The sequence below is a fragment of the Hemitrygon akajei genome, chromosome 14 (genome assembly GCF_048418815.1).
Source record: "Hemitrygon akajei chromosome 14, sHemAka1.3, whole genome shotgun sequence".
In the NCBI taxonomy this organism is placed as follows: Eukaryota; Metazoa; Chordata; class Chondrichthyes; order Myliobatiformes; family Dasyatidae; genus Hemitrygon; species Hemitrygon akajei.
Genome location: NC_133137.1, coordinates 41,979,705 through 41,999,751, shown reverse-complemented (window position 1 = coordinate 41,999,751; position 20,047 = coordinate 41,979,705). Strand labels below are relative to the sequence as shown.

Genomic DNA, 20,047 nt, shown 5'->3' with positions numbered 1-20,047 from the left:
CAGTTACATAGTTGAAGCACAGTTTGTGAATAGATGCTGGGGATTTATCAAGAGTTGTAGTTTTATAAATTTGAAATCCCCAAAAAGGTGAGGTAGATTAATTTCCGTAATTCCTTCCATCATAGAGGAGGCTACTTCAGTGCATTCAGCTATATTGGCCCACAAAGCAATCTCATACCCCCAGTAGTTTTGTTGTAACCTATCCTCCCCACATTCCCATCAATATCTAGCCCTCCAAACATTATCATTCACTTGTATTCTGTGGCCAACTAAGATGCTCACATTTAGGATGTGGGAGGAATGCAGAGCACCTGGGGAGAATGCAAGTAGTCTCAGGAAGAACTTGCAAATTCCATACACATTTACACGGAGATTTATATTAGCCAAAACTCCCACCTTGAATTTCTTAAACAAGCTGAATTTGTTTTTGAAAAAAACCGAAATGCAATGCTTCTGGATTTGAGGAAAACTGCTTGATCTTTAAGCAATTAAAATGTCAAAGTCAAAGGAATAATTAACAGGAAGGAAAAAAATATGGACTAAGGTTAATAAGTAATTTTTAGATTTGAGAGGTATACAATAGGTATCCATTGGCAGTTTCTTTTCATTGTCAGTAAAGTCAATATTGGATTTACTGACAAAAATATGCAAATTGTAAATAGCCAGAATATATGTAAATAATATCTGAACAATATAGAATTCATGAAGTAGGTAAGTGTCAGATGCAGTCTTTCAGAAGCTTATCCATAGCTCTGTTGCCTGTTTCCTAAATTGCACTGTCCTGACTATCCATTATGCCTGGGCTTACTGCACCCCATCAGTAGCTTTTTATTGCCCATAGCCTTCCCAAATATGTCTTTTTCTAATGTTTTTTGCATCCTTAGTTCAGAAACCTCTTCCATATTTCTATATCTCTTTCCGCTTTAAAATGGTCCTAACACCTTTTTTTGACAAAACCATTGATTTCATTTCATTTCATTTCAATTTCATTTAATGGATCTCTCGTGAGTATATAAAAAAGGAAGAATATTTTTTCATTGCTTCTTTAATGTCCTTTTTAGGATGTCACATTGATTTGCCACTAATGATAAATTTTAAAAATAAGGAAAACCTCTCCTTGTAACATAGAAAGCAGAACAGCTAATTTGAACACACCAGGTACTAAGACAGTGAATTAATAACTTACTGCAGTAGCACAAGGCAATACTAGTGGTAGGAAAAGGATGCTCTGTTTCTAAATGAACTTGCACATCCCTCTGAGATGTCCCCTTAGAATACTGAAGACCTAAGACCGAGGAAGATGTGTGTGGTGGAGACATCATATTGAATTGTCAAAATTTGTAGAGGATTACTCTGTGAATGTAAAAATTGCTGTAATGGAAAGTAAAGTCAAAGAACAATGGCAGCAAAGCTACTTTCTCATTGAAAACACAAGCAGGAAACACTACAAATACATATTGTCATAGAACCATAGAACATTACAGCACAGAAACAGGATGTTTGGCCCTTCTTGGCTGTGCCGAACCATTTTTCTGCCTAGGCCCACTGACCTGCACCTGGGCCATATCCCTCCAAACCCCTCTCATCCATATACCTGTCCAAGTTTTTCTTAAATGTCAAAAGTGAGCCCGCATTCACCACTTCGTCTGGTAGCTCGTTCCACACTCCCACCACTGTGTGTGAAGAACCCCCCCCCCCAATGTTCCCTTTAAACTTTTCCCCTTTCAGCCTTAACCCATGACCTCTGGGTTTTTGCTCCCCTAGCCTCAGTGGAAAAAGCCTGCTTGCATTCACTCTATCTATACCCATCATAATTTTATATATCTCTATCAAATCTCCCCTCATTCTCCTACGCTCCAGGGAATAAAGCCCTAACCTATTCAACCTTTCTCTGTAACTCAGTTTCTCAGTCCCGGCAACATCCTTGTAAACCTTAACTGCATTCTTTCAACCTTATTAATATCTTTTCTGTAATTAGGTGACCAAAACTGCATACTGCACACAACTGCATACTCCAAATTCAGTCTCACCAATGTCTTATACAACCTCACCATTACATTCCAACTCTTATACTCAATACTTTGATTTATAAAGGCCAATGTACCAAAAGCTTTCTTTACAACCCTATCTATGTTTGTACTTGCGAAGCCACTTTTAGGGAATTATGTACCTGTACTCCCAGATCCCTCTGTTCTACTGCACTCCTCAGTGTCCTACCATTTACCTTGTATGTTCTACCTTGGTTTGATCTTCCGAAGTGCAATACCTCACACTTGTCTGCATTAAACTCCATCTGCCATTTTTCAGCCCATTCCTCCAAATGGTCGAAATCCCTCTGCAAGCTTTGAAAACCTTCCTCACTGTCCACTACACCTCCAATCTTTGTAACATCAGCAAATTTGCTGATCCAATTTGCCACATTATCATCCAGATCATTGATATAGATGACAAATAACAGTGGACTCAGCACTGATCCCTGTGGCACACCACTTGTCACAGGCCTCCACTTGGAATAGCAATCCTCCACTACCACTCTCTGGCTTCTTCCATTGAGCCGATGTCTAATCCAATTTACTACCTCTCCATGTATACCTAGCAACTGAATCTTCCTAACTAACTGCCCATGCAGGACCTTGTCAAAGGCCTTACTGAAGTCCATGTAGACAACATCCACTGCCTTCCCTTCATCCACTTTCCTGGTAACTTCCTCGAAAAACTCTAATAGATTGGTTAAACATGACCTACCACGCACAAAGCCATGCTGACTTTTTCTAATAAGTCCCTGTCTATCCAAATACTTGTAGATCCTATCTCTTAGTATTCCTTCCAATAATTTAGTTACTACCAATGTCAAACTTATCGGCCTATAATTTCCCGGCTTACTATTTGAGCCTTTTTTAAACAACGGAACTACATGAGCTATCCTCCAATCCTCTGGCACCTGACCCGTGGATATCAACATTTTAAATATTTCTGCAATTTCAACACTAGTCTCCTTCAAGGTCCGAGGGAATACCCTGTCAGGTCCTGGGGATTCATCTACTCTGATTTGCCTCAAGACAGCAAGCACCTCCTCCTCTTTAATCTGTATAAGTTCCATGACCTCCCTACTTGTTCGTCTTGTTTCCATAGGCTCCATTCCAGCTTCCTTAGTTTTGCATCCTTAGATGCAAAAAACCCATTTAATATCTCTCCCATTTCTTTTGGTTCCATACATAGCCGACCACTCTGATCTTCAAGAGGACCAATTTTATCCCTTACTATCCTTTTGCTCTTGATATACCTGTAGAAGCTCTTTGGATTATCCTTCACCCTGACTGCCAAAGCAACCTCATGTCTTCTTTTAGCCCTCCTGATTTCTTTCTTAAGTATTTTCTTACTCTTTTTATACTCCTCAAGCATCTTATTTCCCCCCTGTTGCTTATACATGTTATACATCTCTCTTTTCTTCTTTATCAGAGTTCCAATATCCCTCAAGAACCAAGGTTCCTTATTCTTTTTCATTTTGCCTTTAACCCTGACCAGAACATACAGACTCAGAACTCTCAAAATTTCTCCTTTGAAGGCCTCCCACTTACCAATCACATCGCTGCCGGAGAACAACCTGTCCCAATCTATGCTTTTTAGATCCTTTCTCATTTCTTCAAATTTGGCCTTTTTCCAGTTTAGAACTTCAACCCGAGGACCAGCTCTATCTTTATCCATGATCAAGTTGAAACTAATGATGTTATGATCACTGGAACCAAAGTGTTCCCCTACACACACTTCTGTCATCTGCCCTAACTCATTTCCTAATAGGAGATCTAATATTGTATCCTCCCTAGTTGGTACATCTATATATTGATTTAGAAAACTTTCCTGAACACATTTCACAAACTCTAACCCATCTAGACCTTTAACAGTATGGGAGTCCCAATCAATGTGTGGAAAATTAAAATCACCTACAATCACAACTTTCTGTCTCTTGCAGTTGTCTGTTATCTCTCTGCAGGTTTGCTCCTCCAATTCTCGCTGACTATTGGGTGGTCTATAATACAACCCTATTAATGTGGTCATACCTTTCCTGTTTCTCAGCTCCAGCCATATGGCCTCAGTAGACAAGCCCTCTAATCTGTCCTGCCGAAGCACTGCTGTAATATTTTCCCTGTCATCAATGTGGTAGAAGAGGTGAGGGAAGGGATCTTAATAGGATTGAAAAAGAGATTAGAGACATAGAGTAATAAGCATGGAAACAGGCCTTTGGCCCAACCCTTCCATGTTTATTTAAAGAAGAAAGAGATACAGAAAGATGGGAGAAGCTTCTGGATTAAGGATGGGTAAAAGCCAATATTAGAGAAGGGCTGATATTTTGGAAGGTTATGGGGCTGCTAAATACTTATAATGGCAACACTCTCATAATCTTCTTTGCACTCTTTCTAGCTTAATGACGTTTTTCCTAAAATAGGCTGAACAAAACTGTACAGAATACTCCAAGTGTGGCCTCACTAGCTTCTTGTATAACTGCAATGTAACATCCATGCAATGAGTAATTATTTTACTCAGTACCCTGACTAATGAAGGCCTGTGTGCCAAAAACCTTCTTTACCACTCTGTTTACTTGTGACAATATCTTCAATGAATTTTGTATTTGTATTCCAAGAACCTTCAGTTCTACAATTCTACCCAAGGCTCTACTATTCACTACATAAGTTCTACCCTGGTTTGTCTTCCCAAAATACACACCTTGCACTTATCTGGATTGAATACATTTCACCAGTCTATATCTCACTAATCCAGCTGATCAAGATCCAAACCCCACTCTCCAGTAATTATTGATAACTTCCTTCACTGTCTAGTTGCCACCTATCTAATCAATCCATGTTCCACAATCCCACAAGGAAATTGGCACTTCTTGGACCCGTTTTTAAAACTTTTTATTGAGACACAGTGCAGAGAAGACCATTCTGGCCCTTTGAGCCACTCCACCCAGCAATCTCCTGATTTAATCCCAGCCTAATGATGGGAAAATTTACAATGACCAATTAACCTACCAGTATGTCTTTGGATAGTGGGAGGAAACTGGAGGAAATCCATGCAGTTACAGGGAGAACATAGAAAATCCTTGCAGCAGCAGGAATTGAACCTCTGTCGCCTGTACCATAAGGCATTGCGCTAACCACTACGCCACTGTGCCACCCTTTCATATGTTAACACTTTCTATTTGGAGGAAAGAAACACAATTGAAGGAGAAGTTGTCAAGAGTATTCTGTATTCCCACCAAATGGAAATGTTAACCGTCTTCACTGATTCCAATTTATCTGCTGTGCATTTCCACTGTTCTCAGTTTTTATTTTAGATTTCCATTATCTGGGGTTTCTTGTTTTTTGAGAAATTGTTCAATGTGTGAACAAATCTAGCCAGTTTGAGAACAAAAGTTGGGTGGAATTAGTTGAGACTCTCTCCAACAAAGGAATGAAGGACCTTCAAGTTGTTCTGGCAGTGACTGTTGATGTAGAAGTATAAAATATCAATGGTGAAAATGAGACAAATGCAACTGCTGAGCATTTCCAACAATTTCGGTTTTATACAGAAATAGATACATTGTTCATCTCAATTATCTTTGAAATGTTGTTACATGATTATGTTGAGGACAAGGTTTCCTTTTAGTAACCCAACTCCTGCACTTGCTCCTATATTGTGTTATGATACTTGGTAGCATAGTGGTTGGGATAACGCTATAACGCCAGCGATCAGCATTCAGAGTTCAATTCCCATTGCTGCCTGTAAGGAGTTTGTACGTTCTCTCTGTGACCATGTATGTTTCTTCTGGATGTTCTGGTTTTCTCCCACATTCCAGAGATGTACAGGTTAGGGTAAGTAAATTGTAAGCATGCAATGATGATGCCAGAGCATGGTGACAGTTCTGGGCTGCCCCAACACTGTATGTTTCAATATTTCAGTGTACACTGTATGTGACAAATAAAGCTAATCTCTCTCTAATCTCTGTGAATGTTTGAGGTCCAGATGTTAGAAAATCATGTTCTAGAATTTAAAAGCTCCTATGTAATGAAATGAGATATAATGGTGCGAATTGTACCATAAACTACAAGGCAAAAACTGAACATTTCTGAGATCCAAAAGTTTGAAAACAACTTGAGAATGGGAAGGTAAGGTCTTGTGGGTGTTTTTTTTTTCAGCAGTTAAGTATTTCCTCAGTTGTCAGACTTTTAACATGAACATGTAATCATTATTTTCCATAGGTATACTTGCCGACAGATCTGATACAGCAACGTCTACGCAAACGCCAACATTCATACAAACAGAATTCTGTAGTCCCACTAATTTATTAATGGTGAGTTGCATTATCAATTGTAAGGAGAAGAATTTGAAAGAAATATGAACAATAAAATATTAACTTTTCCATCCAGATGGCATTCTTTGCCACTTGTATATCCTTTCATTCTTTCTGTGTAGGCTACTTTGGTTCCTTTAAAGTATGTAGATATGTAACTAACAATTCAAACAAAAACAAACCCAATTTCATTTAGTTGCTAGTAGTATTTTCATAAAGGATCTTTATCACTGAATTAATCATATTTCAACTAGGTGCAACAGTTTGGTTGAAGATGGACTTTACTTGAAATCCAGTTTTCCATGTGTAGGACATGAATATTCAACTGCTTGAAATATCAGTGTAGTTAATACCTTACAACTGTCAACTTTGGAATAACTCCAATGATAGTGTCAAGCTGTTAAAACTACTCTCTGTTTTAGATGCCACCTCAAATTAAACTTGGATGCTTAAGAAGTTTGTTCAGAATCCATTATCATTAAAACTCAGGTGCAAAGTTAAACCTTTAGGTTTCTAGCATTCATGTTCCCAAAGCTGGTATTCTCAACTGTGGCTTGGTGGTCTTATTATTGCATGTATTATTGTATTGCATTATTGGATATGAAGTTCCATTTAAGAGACTTGGGGCTGAATTTTAATGTAAAAGGCTGCATGGTAGATGAGGTGTTAAACAGAGCTTGGATTCTGTTGAGTTCTGCATTTAATTGCTAAATTGTAGTCTGTGTGTAAGCAACTTCCTTGGTGGTCAACAATGTTTTTAATCTGAAGACCTTTATAAATCAATAGGAGGAGATTGATATGTTATAATGTTTAACTTGGGCTCCATTGACTCTTCAAACTGCCTGAAACACATCTGTGAAAGCAAGCCCTTAAACTAAGAGGCGAATACATTCAGTGGCCACTTTATTAGGTGTACCTATTCACCTGGTCGTTATCGCAAATATCTAATCAGTCAATCATTTGGCAGCAACTCAAAGCATAAAGGTATGTAGACATGGTCATCATTATTCAGGCCAAACATTAGAATGTGGAAGAACTATTATCTAAGTAACTTTGACTGTGGATTGATTGTTGTTGCCAGATGGGGTGGTTTGAGTATCTCAGAAACTGCTAATCTCCTGGGATTTTCATGCACAACAGTCTCTAGGGTTTACAGAGAATGGTGCAAATACCAAAAAAAATATTGTGAGTGGTAGTTCTGTGGATAGATCATTTAATGAGAAAGGTTAGATATATAAAGAGTAAAAGAAAGGCAAGATCAGACATCAGACATAGAAACATAGAAATCTACAGCACATTACAGGCCCTTCTGCCCACAATGTTATGCCGACCATGTAACCTACTCTAGAGACTGCCTAGAATTGCCCTAGTGCATTGCCCTCTATTTTTCTAAGCTCCATGTACCTATCTAAGAGACTCTTAAAAGACCCTTTGTATCCGCTTCCACCACCGCTGGCAGCAGTGCATTTCCATATAACCATATAACCATATAACAATCACAGCACGGAAACAGGCCATTCCGGCCCTCCTAGTCCGTGCCGAACTCTTAATCTCACCTAGTCCCACCTACCCGCACTCAGCCCATAACCCTCCACTCCTTTCCTATCCATATACCTATCCAATTTTACCTTAAATGACACAACTGATCTGGCCTCTACTACTTCTACAGGAAGCTCATTCCACACTCATTTCACGCTCCCACCACTCCCTGTGTGGAAAAACATCTCCTCGGTACCTATTTCTAAACACCTTAAAACTATGTCTCCTTGTGTTAGTCATTTCAGCCCTGGGATAAAGCTTCTGGCTATCCACACAATCAATGCTCCTCATCTTCTTATATACCTCTATCAGGTCACCTGTCATCCTCAGTTGTTCCAGGAAAAAAGGCCAAGTTCACTCAAACTGTTCTTATAAGGTACACCCTCCAATCCAGGCAACATCCTTGTAAATCTCCTCTAAACTCTCTGTAGTATCCACATCCTTCCTGTAGTGAGGTGACCAGGACTGAACACACTTGAAAACTTGACCACTAGAAAATGATGCTGGAGAGGTATGTAGTAATGGGGAATAAAGAAATGGTGGATGAACTCAATAAGTATTTTGCATCAGTCTTCACTGTGGAAGACACTAGCAGTATGCCAGAAATTTGAGAGTGTCAAGGGGCAGAAGGGAGTGTACTAAGGAGAAGGTGCTTGGGAAGCTGAAAGATCTAAAGGTAGATAAGTCACCTAGACCAGATGGACTATACCCCAGTGTTCTGAAAGAGGAAGAGATTGTGCAGATATTAGTAATGATCTTTTAGACATAAAATATAGGACAGTACAGTATAGGAACAGGCCATCAGCCCGTAATGTGCTGTACCAGCTAAAGAGCAAATCAAAAACACCCTACACCACCTCCGTACCCTTCCATCTTCCTTACATCCATGTGCCTATCCAAATGCTCTTAAAAACCTCTAATGTATTGCCTCTACCACCATATTGACAGAGCATTCCAGGCATCCATGACTGAGTAAAAAAAATTACCCCTCCCATCCCCCTTGAACTGACCCCCTCTCACCTTCAATGCATGCCCTCTGGTATTAGGCATTTCAACTCAGGGAAACAGATACTCTCTATCCACCCTATCCATGCCTTTCATAATTTTGTAGACCTCTATCAGTTCTTCCTTATGTCTCTGGTGCTCCAGAGAAAGTGATCCAAGTTTATCCAGCCTCTTATGATATCACCTGCTCTCTAAACCTGGCAGCATCTTGGTAATCCGCTTCTACACCCTCTCCAAAGCCTCAACATTCTTCCCATAGTGGGGTGACCAGAACTGTATGCAATACTCCGGATGTGGCCGAACCAGAGTTTTATAAAGTTGCAATGTAACCTTCTGACTTTTGAATTCATTACCTGGACTAAAAATAGCAGACAATCATAAGCCTTCTTAACCTCCTTATCGACCTGTGTAGGCACTTCCAAGGAGCTATAAACTTGGATCCCAAGATCTTTCTATAGTATTGTTAAGGACCTTGCCCTCACATTTGCTCTTTGGAGGTGCCACACCTCCCATTTATCTGGGTTAAACTCCATCTGCCATTTCTTAACTCATATCTGCAACTGATCTATATTGTGCTGTATTATTGCCAGTCTTCTACATTATCCACAACTCTACCAATCCTGGTATCACCACAAATTTAATAGCCCGCCCATCTACATTTTCATCCAAGTCATTTATATACATCACAAACAGCTGAGGTCCCAGCACAGATCCCTGTGGAATTCCTCTAATTACAGACCTCCAGCTCCTTTCAACCAGTATCCTCTGTCTTCTATGTGCAAGCCAGTTCTGAATCCAAACAGCCAATTCACTGCAGATCCCATGCATCTTAATCTTCTGGATTAGCCTCCCATGAGGGACTTTGTCAAAAGCCTTACTAAAATCTATGTAGACAGCACCCACTGCCTACCCTCATCAATTTCTTTCGTCACTTTGTCAAAAAAATTCAATCAAGTTTGTAAGGCACAATCTGCCATGCATAAAGCCATGCTGGCTCTCCCTAGTTAGGCCATGGGTTTCTAAATGCTCGTATATCCTATCACTACGAATTTTCTCCAGCAATTTTCCTACAACTGACGTGTGACTACCTGTATATAGTTCTCAGGATTTTCCCTTGTTCCCCTCTTAAATAGAGGTACAACATTAGCTGCTTGCCAGTCCTCTGGGACCTTGCCTGTGGCTAGAGAGGACATGAAGATACTGATCAAGGGCCCAGCAGTCTCTTCTCTTGCCTCCTTCAATGACCTGGGATAAATCCCATCAGGCCCTGGGGACTTATTCATTAGGAGCCCCAACACTTCCTCTTCCTTGACCTCTAAACATCCTCACGTATTTATATACTCAGTACTGATCTCCAGGTCCTCCACATCCTTTGCCTTGGGAAATACTGAACCAAAGTACTCATTAAGTACATCTCTTACATTCTCTGCATCCAAGCAAATGTTCCTCTCATTATCCTTGAATGGCCCTATCCTCTTCCTAGTTAAACCCCTTGCTCTTGATATATGTACAGAATGCCTTGGGAATAACCTTAGTTCTGTTTGCCAAGGACTTTTCATGACCCTTCCTGGTTTTCCTAATTCCCTTCTTTAGTTCTTTTCTGGCTTCTTTCTTGTACTCTGTGCAATTGATCTTTAAACACCCTGCTCATGTTTGATGTGGATTTGCCAGAGAAAAGGTTTTCCCAATTGAGTCTCCTTAGTTCCTGCTTAATGCCCTTGTAATTTGCCCTACTCCAATTTAAAACTCACTCACAAGGATCATACCTATCCATGTCGAGAGCTATCCTGAAAGTTAAACAATTATGGTCACTGTTGAGACCCTTCTCTCATTGGACTGTCCATATATTGATTTTAAAAAACCTTCCTGGATACACTTAATAAATTTAGCCAACTAAACCCCTTACACTAAGAAGTTCCCAGTTTATATTAGGGAAGTTGAAATCCCTCATGACAACAACCCTATTATTTTCATACATTTCCTTAATCTGATTACATATCTGTTCCTCAATGTCCCAGTGACTATTATGGGGCCTGTAGTACCATTCCATCACCTTCCTTTTCCTGAGACCCACCCCTTTTACCGCCTCCACTATCTTTTTTAAAACTTGGAAAACCTGGTACATCAATCACCTATTTCTGCCCCTCTTTCAACCAAGTTTCAGTAGTGGCTACCACATCATAGTTCCATTATCGATCCATGCTTTAAGTTCATCACCCTTACCCATAATACTCCTGGCATTAAAATATGCACACTTCTAACTATCCGACTCATCATACCTGTTAATTTGATTTTGCCTTTCAGTACTTTCCCTGAAATATACCACCTGCTGTGATCTTTCCCTTACTGACCTGGGGTTCCAGTTCCCTGCTCCCTGCAACACTAGTTTAAACTCTCCTGAGTAGCATCAGCAAACCTTGTAGCCAGGATATTTTTTTTCTCCAGTCCTGATGAAGGGTCTCGGCCCAAAACATTGACCGTTTACTCTTTTCCATTGATGCTGCCTGGCCTGCTGAGTTTGTCCAACGTTTTGTGTGTGTGACCAGGATACTGGTTCCCCTCCAGTTGAGGTCACCCCTTACCCAGAAAAGGTTCCAATGATCCAAGAACTTGAAACCCTGTCTACTGCACCATCTCTGCAGCCATGTTATCACCCCTTTCCTACCTGAACTAGCCTATGGCACAGAGCTTACACCTTGGAGAACCTTCTTTATAGCCTCTTTCCTATATCTTTATACTCTAATCTCTTTATGAAATCTTCCCCTTTTCTGCCTATGTTATGGGTACCAATATGCACCACAACCTCTGGTTGACCCCCCCCCCACCCCGAGAATGTCTTGCACCCATTTCAATAGATCATGGATCCTAGCACCCAGGAGGCAACATACCATCCTGGTGTCTCTTTTGCAGCCATAGAATCTCCTTTCTGTCCCCCTAACTATTCTGTTTCCCTACAACTACTGCACTACCTGACTTTCTCCTTCTCTCCTGAGGCTCAGAGTCAGCACGCTGCACCAGCCTGGGTGCTGTAACTGTGATCTGATTGGTCATCCACCCAGAAACTGTCCAAAGAGGGGAAAGGCCACAGGAGAACCCAGCACTGACTTCTTAGTCCCCTTACCTCTCCAGCTGGTCATCCATTTACTGTCTAAAGCCTGTGACCACCTACTCAAAAGTCTTGTCTATAATATCTTCTTCTCGAATTATCCTGAGTACATCTGATCTGCTGTTCCCGGTATTCCATTTTCTCCTGCAATGCTTCAGTCTGCGGCACTGGCACAGAGCTGACTCATCTACAGGCCCATGAGCCCTCGGAACCCCGAAAGTGTGCTCGCCTTCTAGGCTTGGGATATCGAAAAGCAGCTGGTTGTGAGCCCCCAGGAGTGTGTCCCACCATTGCAAAGAACCAGAGTTTGAGTGTAATTTCATATCAAGGTCTCTGACAGAACCCCATCTACCTTGATAAGGAAAAAGAGAGACATTAAAGGTAGAAGTTAAACTGTTTTCACAGTTGAGCTCGAATGAGTCACTGTTAAGTGCCATCGTAGCCAAAGTTTCATGGAAAGAGCTAAAAAGGTATAAAATTACAAACTACTATTTAACTAAGTTACAAATTATGTATTTAAATGAAATACAGAACAAAATTAGAACACTATCTTTTGATTGTAAATAAAAACAAAATTAATGCATAATCCTCTTGTATATAATGAACTACCTTCATACAATGCTATTGACAATTGCATCCTTCAAATCTTCATTTTCATTGTAACATTCAAGATGATTGTCGATACCTCAAATTCTTTATAGTTCCTAAGTTGATGAAGTAGTGAAATAATCTCATTTTCATTCCTGGCCGTTTCTGGCATCGCCAAACCTGAATGATTGAAACCGCGGTTGTGTAAAACAGTTCTGAATCATCTTACTGGTTATTTCTCACCAACTAACAGTGACAGAAATTTAAAGAGCAAACACGAGGAAATCTGCAGGTGCTGGAAATTCAAACAACAACACACACTTAATGCTGGTAGAACACAGCAGGCTAGGCAGCAGCTATAGGGAGAAGCGATGTCAACGTTTCGGGCTGAGACCCTTCATCAGGACTAACCGAAAGGAAAGATAGTAAGAGATTTGAAAGTAGAGGGGGGAGGGGGAAATGCAAAATGATAGGAGTAGACCGGAGGGGGTGGGATGAAGCTAAGAGCTGGAAAGGTGATTGGCAAAAGTGATACAGAGCTGGAGAAGGGAAAGGATCATGGGACGGGAGGCCTCAGGAGAAAGAAAGGGGGAGGGGAGCACCAGAGGGAGATGGAGAACAGACAAACAACTAAATATGTCAGGGATGGGGTAAGAAGGGGAGGAGGGGCATTAACGGAAGTTAGAGAAGTCAATGTTCATGCCATCAGGTTGGAGGCTACCCAGCCGGTATATAAGGTGTTGTTCCTCCAACATGAGTTTGGATTCATTTTGACAATAGAGGAGGCCATGGATAGACATATCAAAATGGGAATGGGACGTGGAATTAAAATGTGTGGCCGCTGGGAGATCCTGCTTTTTCTGGCGGACCGAGCGTAGGTGTTCCATGAAACGGTCTCCCAGTCTACGTCGGGTCTCGCCAATATATAAAAGGCCACACCGGGAGCACCGGACGCAGTATACCACACCAGCCGACTCACAGGTGAAGTGTCGCCTCACCTGGAAGGACTGTCTGGGGCCCTGAATGGTGGTGAGGGAGGAAGTGTAAGGGCAGGTGTAGCACTTGTTCCGTTTACAAGGATAAGTGCCAGGAGGGAGATCGGTGGGAAGGGATGGGGGGGGGGGACAAGTGGACAAGGAAGTCGCGAAAAGCAGAAAGGGGGGGGAGGGAAAAATGTGTTTGGTAGTGGGATCCCGTTGGAGGTGGCGGAAGTTACGGAGAATTATATGTTGGACCTGGAGGCTGGTGGGGTGGTAGGTAAGGACAAGGGGAACCCTATCCCGAGTAGGGTGGCGGGTGGATGGGGTGAGGACAGATCAACGGGAAATGGGAGAGATGCGTTTGAGAGCAGAGTTGATGGTGGACAAAGGGAAGCCCCTTTGCTTAAAAAAGGAAGACATCTCCTTCGTCCTGGAAAGAAAAGCCTCATCCTGAGAGCAGATGCGGCAGAGATGGAGGAATTGTGAGAAGGGGATAGCCTTTTTGCAAGAAACAGGGTGGGAAGAGGAATAGTCCAGGTAGCTGTGAGAGTCTGTAGGTTTATAGTAGATATCAGAAGATAGGCTGTCTCCAGAGATGGAGACAGAAAGATCAAGAAAGGGGAGGGAGGTGTCGGAAATGGACCAGGTAAATTTGAGGGCAGGGTGAAAGTTGGAGGCAAAGTTAATGAAGTCGACGAGCTCAGCATGCGTGCAAGAGGCAGCGCCGATGCAGTCGTCGATGTAGCGAAGGAAAAGAGGGGGACGGATACCCGTATAGTGTTGGAACATGGACTGTTCCACAAAGCCAACAAAAAGGCAGGCATAACTGGGACCCATACGGGTGCCCATGGCTACACCCTTGGTTTGGAGGAAGTGGGAGGAGCCAAAGGAGAAATTATTGAGAGTAAGAACTAATTCCGCTAGATGGAGGAGAGTGGTGGAAGAGGGGATTTGGTTAGGTCTGGAATCCAAAAAAAACCGAAGAGCTTCGAGACCATCTCGGTGGGGGATGGAGGTATATAGGGACTGGACGTCCATGGTGAAAAGAAGACGGAGGGGGCCAGGGAACTTAAAATCATTGAAAAAATTCAAAGCATGAGAAGTGTCATGAACATAGGTGGGAAGAGATTGAACAAGGGGGGGATAAGACAGTGTCAAGGTATGCAGAAATGAATTCAGTGGGGCAGGAGCAAGCTGAGACAATAGGTCTACCTGGACAGGCAGGTTTGTGGATCTTGGGTAGGAGGTAGAAACGGGAAGTGCGGGGTGTGGGAACTATGAGGTTTGTGGCAGTGGATGGGAGATCCCCAGAGCTAATAAGGTTAGTGATGGTATTGGAGACAATAGCCTGGTGCTCCTTAGTGGGATCATGATCAAGGGGTAAATAAGAGGTGTTATCAGAGAGTTGTCGCTGTGCCTCGGCCAGGTAGAGGTCAGTACGCCAGACAACAACAGCTCCCCCCTTATCAGCAGGGTTTATAGTGAGGTTGGGATTGGTGCGGAGGGAGCGGAGAGCAGAGCGTTCGGAAGGAGTGAGGTTGGAATTGGAACAGGATGTGGTGAAGTTGAGTCGGCTGGTGTGGTATACTGTGTCCGGTGCTCCCGGTGTGGCCTTTTATATATTGGCGAGACCCGATGCAGACTGGGAGACCGTTTCGCTGAACACCTAAGCTCGGTCCGCCAGAATAAGCAGAATCTCCCAGCGGCCACACATTTTAATTCCACGTCCCATTCCCATTCTGATATGTCTATCCATGGCCGCCTCTATTGTCAAAATGAATCCAAACTCAGGTTGGAGGAACAACACCTTATATACCGGCTGGGTAGCCTCCAACCTGATGGCATGAACATTGACTTCTCTAACTTCTGTTAATGCCCCTCCTCCCCTTCTTACCCCATCCCTGACATATTTAGTTGTTTGCCTGTTCTCCATCTCCCTCTGGTGCTTCCCCCCCCTTTCTTTCTCCTGAGGCCTCCCGTCCCATGATCCTTTCCCTTCTCCAGCTCTGTATCACTTTCGCCAATCACCTTTCCAGCTCTTAGCTTCATTCCACCCCCTCCGGTCTTCTCCTATCATTTCGCATTTCCCCCTCCCCCCACTACTTTCAAATCTCTTACTATCTTTCCTTTCGGTTAGTCCTGACGAAGGGTCTCAGCCCGAAACATCGACATCGCTTCTCCCTATAGATGCTGCCTAGCCTGCTGTGTTCTACCAGCATTTTGTGTGTGTTAGTGACAGAAATTCCTGCCTTTTGAACACAAGCACATGCAACTGATGCTGTTTAAAAACTATTCATTCTAAGCACACTGTCGTGTCTATCTGCCACGCAAATGCACATGCCTGACGTTAGTTAGAAACTGTTTGGCAAAAGTTTCCTTCCCCAACTAGGTAACATATTGTTCCAAATAAATGAAGGAAATCCTGGCTATTTTCTCGATTAATTTTTGTTCTTTAAAAGTTGGCCCAAGCAAGCGGTTGCCCCGATTAACCGGAATCCACTGTATATTTAAAGCAGAAGTTAATAGGTTCTTGATTAGTCAAGGCATCAAAGGTTATGGGAGAAAGCAGGAAAATGAGATTGAGACAGATAATAAATCAGCCATGATGGAATGATGGAGCAGACTCGACAGTCTGAATGGTCTAACCCTGTCTTCTGTCTTGTGGAGAATGGCTGAAATGGTTCAGACTGGCAGGAAGGCAACAATAACTCAAATAACCACGTGTTACAGCAGTGGTGTGCAGAAAAGCATCTCTGCACAATATATAGAAACTTGAAGTAGATGGGCTGCAGCAGCAGCAGTGGAACACCACATGGGGTACCAAGGTGTACCTAATAAAGTGGCCACTAAGTGTATGTCAAGAAGTGCTGAACGTTACAGCACTTTGCTTTTCTGAATATTCACAGCTACTTTCTTACTAACTCTGCAAAGAATTGTTTGCAGTACCTTATGACATTTTTATGTGTCATTTGGATTTTGAAGGTTTGAACTGCACACTAATCTAACATATTGTCATGGATGCTGCTAATGTTGTGTTGCTTAGGACTTCAGGTGAGGACTAAGATGACCACTAGCAAGGGCTACGCCAACCTACTACATATGAATCTCAGTACGGCTGCAGAGTGGTATTATCAGTAAAGAGATGCAGCTTGCAAGAGACAATACCTGGCATAGAATGTCTTCAAACCTCTAGGAGGCTCAAAATCTTGAATCAAGTGGTGAAAGGCATTTATAACTGCTGGAATAAGTCTTCAATCAACTGGATATCATGACTATGCTTCGAAGTATCTGACAAAGTTTCCCACAACTCTCCTCAAACATTCAAACTCATTTTAACTCTCCTTCCCACTCCCATGCCAATCTATTTATCTTTCTCCATTGCAATGGTGAAGCTAAACACAAACTGGAAAAACAACATCTCCTATTCCACTTGGATAACTTTGGTATTATGAATATTGAATTTTTCAATTTCAGGTAACCTGTGCCCCAGATCATCCTCTCCCACACACTCTCACCTGTCCATTTAGGTTTCTCCACCTTTTATTCATCTTTCCCAGACCAACTTCCATCTGGCTCCATCTTCCCATACATCTCCTTCCACCTATCACCTAACAGCATCTATCCCACCCCAACACCCCATATGCTGGCAATCTCTTAGGGTCTCGACCCTAAAATGTCTTTGAAGATGGTACTCAGGTTTGCAGCTTTGGCAGATGTTCCACTGGTGCAGGTGCTATCAACTACTTGCAGCATCTGAAAACTTTGAGGAGTATTTTTGTTAGTTACAAGGGTTACCACTCCAACATGCTATTGGTATACAGCTACTCCAAAGTCATTTTGTAAGTGTGAGCATGACTTGCTGGCAGTTGCCATGATATGACAACCTACCTTGATTGTTTTATTGCACCTCGAATAAGGTGCTGGAAACAAAGGATCACACACAAAATGCTGGAGGAACTTGGCAGGCCAGGCAGCATCTACAGATAAGAGTAGAGTTGACGGTTTGGACCAAGACCCTGCCACCTGGCCTGCTGAGTGGTAGGGAAGATACCAGAGAAGATTCCAAGGGGTAGAATTTACTCATATTTGCAAAAGCGTAGGCTATTTAGGCATACTTTTCTCCAGGGCAGCTCATGCCTTACAAGTTGAATTTTCTGAGGAGATGACAAAAGTGATTGACAAGGGTAGGGCAATAAATGTTGTCCACATATACTTTGGAAAAGCAGTTGACAAGGTCCCCCATAGGAGATTGATGCATGGGATCCATGGTGCTTTGGATTCAGAAGTGTCTTGTCTATTGAGGAAAGTAATGGAAGGGTTTTATGCTGGCTGAAAGTCTGTGATTATTGGTGTTCCACAGACATCATTTCTGGAACCTCGGTTGTTAGGAATACAGTATACACAAATGACATGCATAAAAATGCAAATGGCCTTGTTAGTAAGTTTACAGATGATACATAAATAAGTGGTGTTGTGGAGAAAACTCAAAGAATACAACAAAATATACATCACTGGAAAAATGGCAGATGGATTTAATTTGTCCAATGGGAGATCAAATGTCAGGGAAAATATATAGTTAATTACCCTTAAGTGTATTGATATACAAAGGGATCTTGAGTCTTAAATACATAATTCCCTGAAAGCAGCAATAGAAGTAGACAGAGAGGTAAAAAAAACTGTATGGCATGCTTGCCTTCTTTGGTTAAGGCACAGTGAATCAGGAAGTCAGACTCTTACCTCTACTGCTAACCAACAGAAAGCAGAAAATTGGGATAAATGACAAAATCAGTAACTAGTGGGGCACTTTAAGTGTTAGTGCTGGATCTGAGCTATTTACAATCTATATTAATGACTTGCACAAGGGCACCAAGTAGACTGTTGCCAGACTTGCTGTTAATACAAAGACAAGTTATGAGGAGGAAACAAAAAGCCTGCAAAGGAATATAGATGGGTCATGTGAGTTGGGAAAAAGTTGGCTATTGAGCAAAACCTGGAAAGATTGAACTTACCTAATTTGGAAGAAAAAAATACAGGCTCATCAGTTGTCATTCCCTGGATTATCCCTATTACCCTTTTTATGGAACACCACTGGCTATTCTCCAGTCCTCTGGGGCCTCACCTTTGACTAGAGAGGATACAAAGATCTTTGTCAAGGTCCCAGCAATCTGTCTTGCCTCTTCACTTTGTGTAGTAGATCCTTACTGAATACTTTCTATTGAAGAAAGCCATCCTCCAGTTAAATAGATCTAATTTAAATTGCTCCTTACACCCTCTGTTATTAAATTAACCATTATTACACATTATTCTACAAATGTTCTCTCACTGACAACTACAACCTCGTTTTTAACCTGAGATAAATCCTATCAGTACCCGGGGACATTCAATTTAATACTCTTCAAGAGAATCAACATCATTGTGCTTTTTTTTCAGAAACATGCATCTGATCAACTTGCTATTGCAAGTAAAATGCTGGAGAAGGCAATGGATAGCATAGCTGCTGCTCGCTCAGCAGCTGTTTCACCTGATGGAAGTCTGTTGATTGACAATAATCTTTTAAAAGTAAGAAATTATATTAATAAACTTGAATGCTGAATTTATCAGGTAAATGAGTTTAGGATGTGTGTAAAAAGAGGCTCCTATGGCTTCTGGATATGCTATCTGTGTTCAAAGCTATTGTAATGCCATTGATGGATGTGAATTAAAAAAAAACTTTAAGGTTTGATTTTAAACTTTTTCACTTGGCAGAAACAGTATAACTATTAGAGTGGACTCTTCAACATGCCCCATCTTTCTTCCCTGTGGTTTGCAAGCAGGAAAACCAAAGAAGGCATAATGTATAAGGCTGGAGCTGGAATTTTGAATTTTGTATGTGATAGCCATGGTAGTTTATTACAGTTCCTTCTGGGTTAAACTTGGCGATTCTAAATCAGAAATTGGAAAAAAATATTGCTGCACCTACATCTTGTTTCTTACTTATTTTTATTACACTGTTAAATTTATTTTGCTTTGGTTTCTCTAACAGGAACTTAATCAGAAGGCAGCCTGTGAATCAGATCCACAAGAACAAGATGACATACAAAAAGGAGATTCTTATAGAGCAAGAGCAATGCAGAGTCTTATCATGGATTTGCACCTGGAGCTTTTTAAGGTTTATTACAGAGTGGCATTTAAATTGCTAAAAATAAACCTTGGTTAGTCATCATTGTTTTTGTATCTCTACAAAACAAGACTTTAGTAGAGAGTTATAATTTTGTAAAATTTAAGATTGTACATTAACAAAATATTCTATTTGTGCAATTAGGTTTCATAGAACATAGAATAGTACAGCACAGTACAGGCCCTTCAGCCCACAATGTTGTGCCGACCCTTAAACCCTGCCTCCCGTATATCCTCCCCCCACCTTAAATTCCTCCATATACCTGTCTAGTAGTCTCTTAAACTTCACTAGTGTATCTGCCTCCACCACAGACTCCGGCAGTGCATTCCACACACCAACCA

The 20,047-nt window shown here is 41.6% G+C and overlaps 1 protein-coding gene across 1 annotated transcript in view; it reads left to right on the top strand.

Moving 5' to 3' along the window:
- The first annotated feature begins 18,496 nt into the window (after nt 1–18,496).
- Nucleotides 18,497–20,047, top strand: part of LOC140738179 (cilia- and flagella-associated protein 54-like) — a 127,722-nt gene continuing 126,171 nt past the window's right edge. Inside the window, exons 1-3 of the mRNA XM_073065296.1 lie at nt 18,497–18,505; nt 18,980–19,108; nt 19,572–19,740. Of these exons, the coding sequence (XP_072921397.1) occupies nt 18,497–18,505; nt 18,980–19,108; nt 19,572–19,740 (307 nt within the window). The remainder of the gene's footprint in view (nt 18,506–18,979; nt 19,109–19,571; nt 19,741–20,047) is intronic.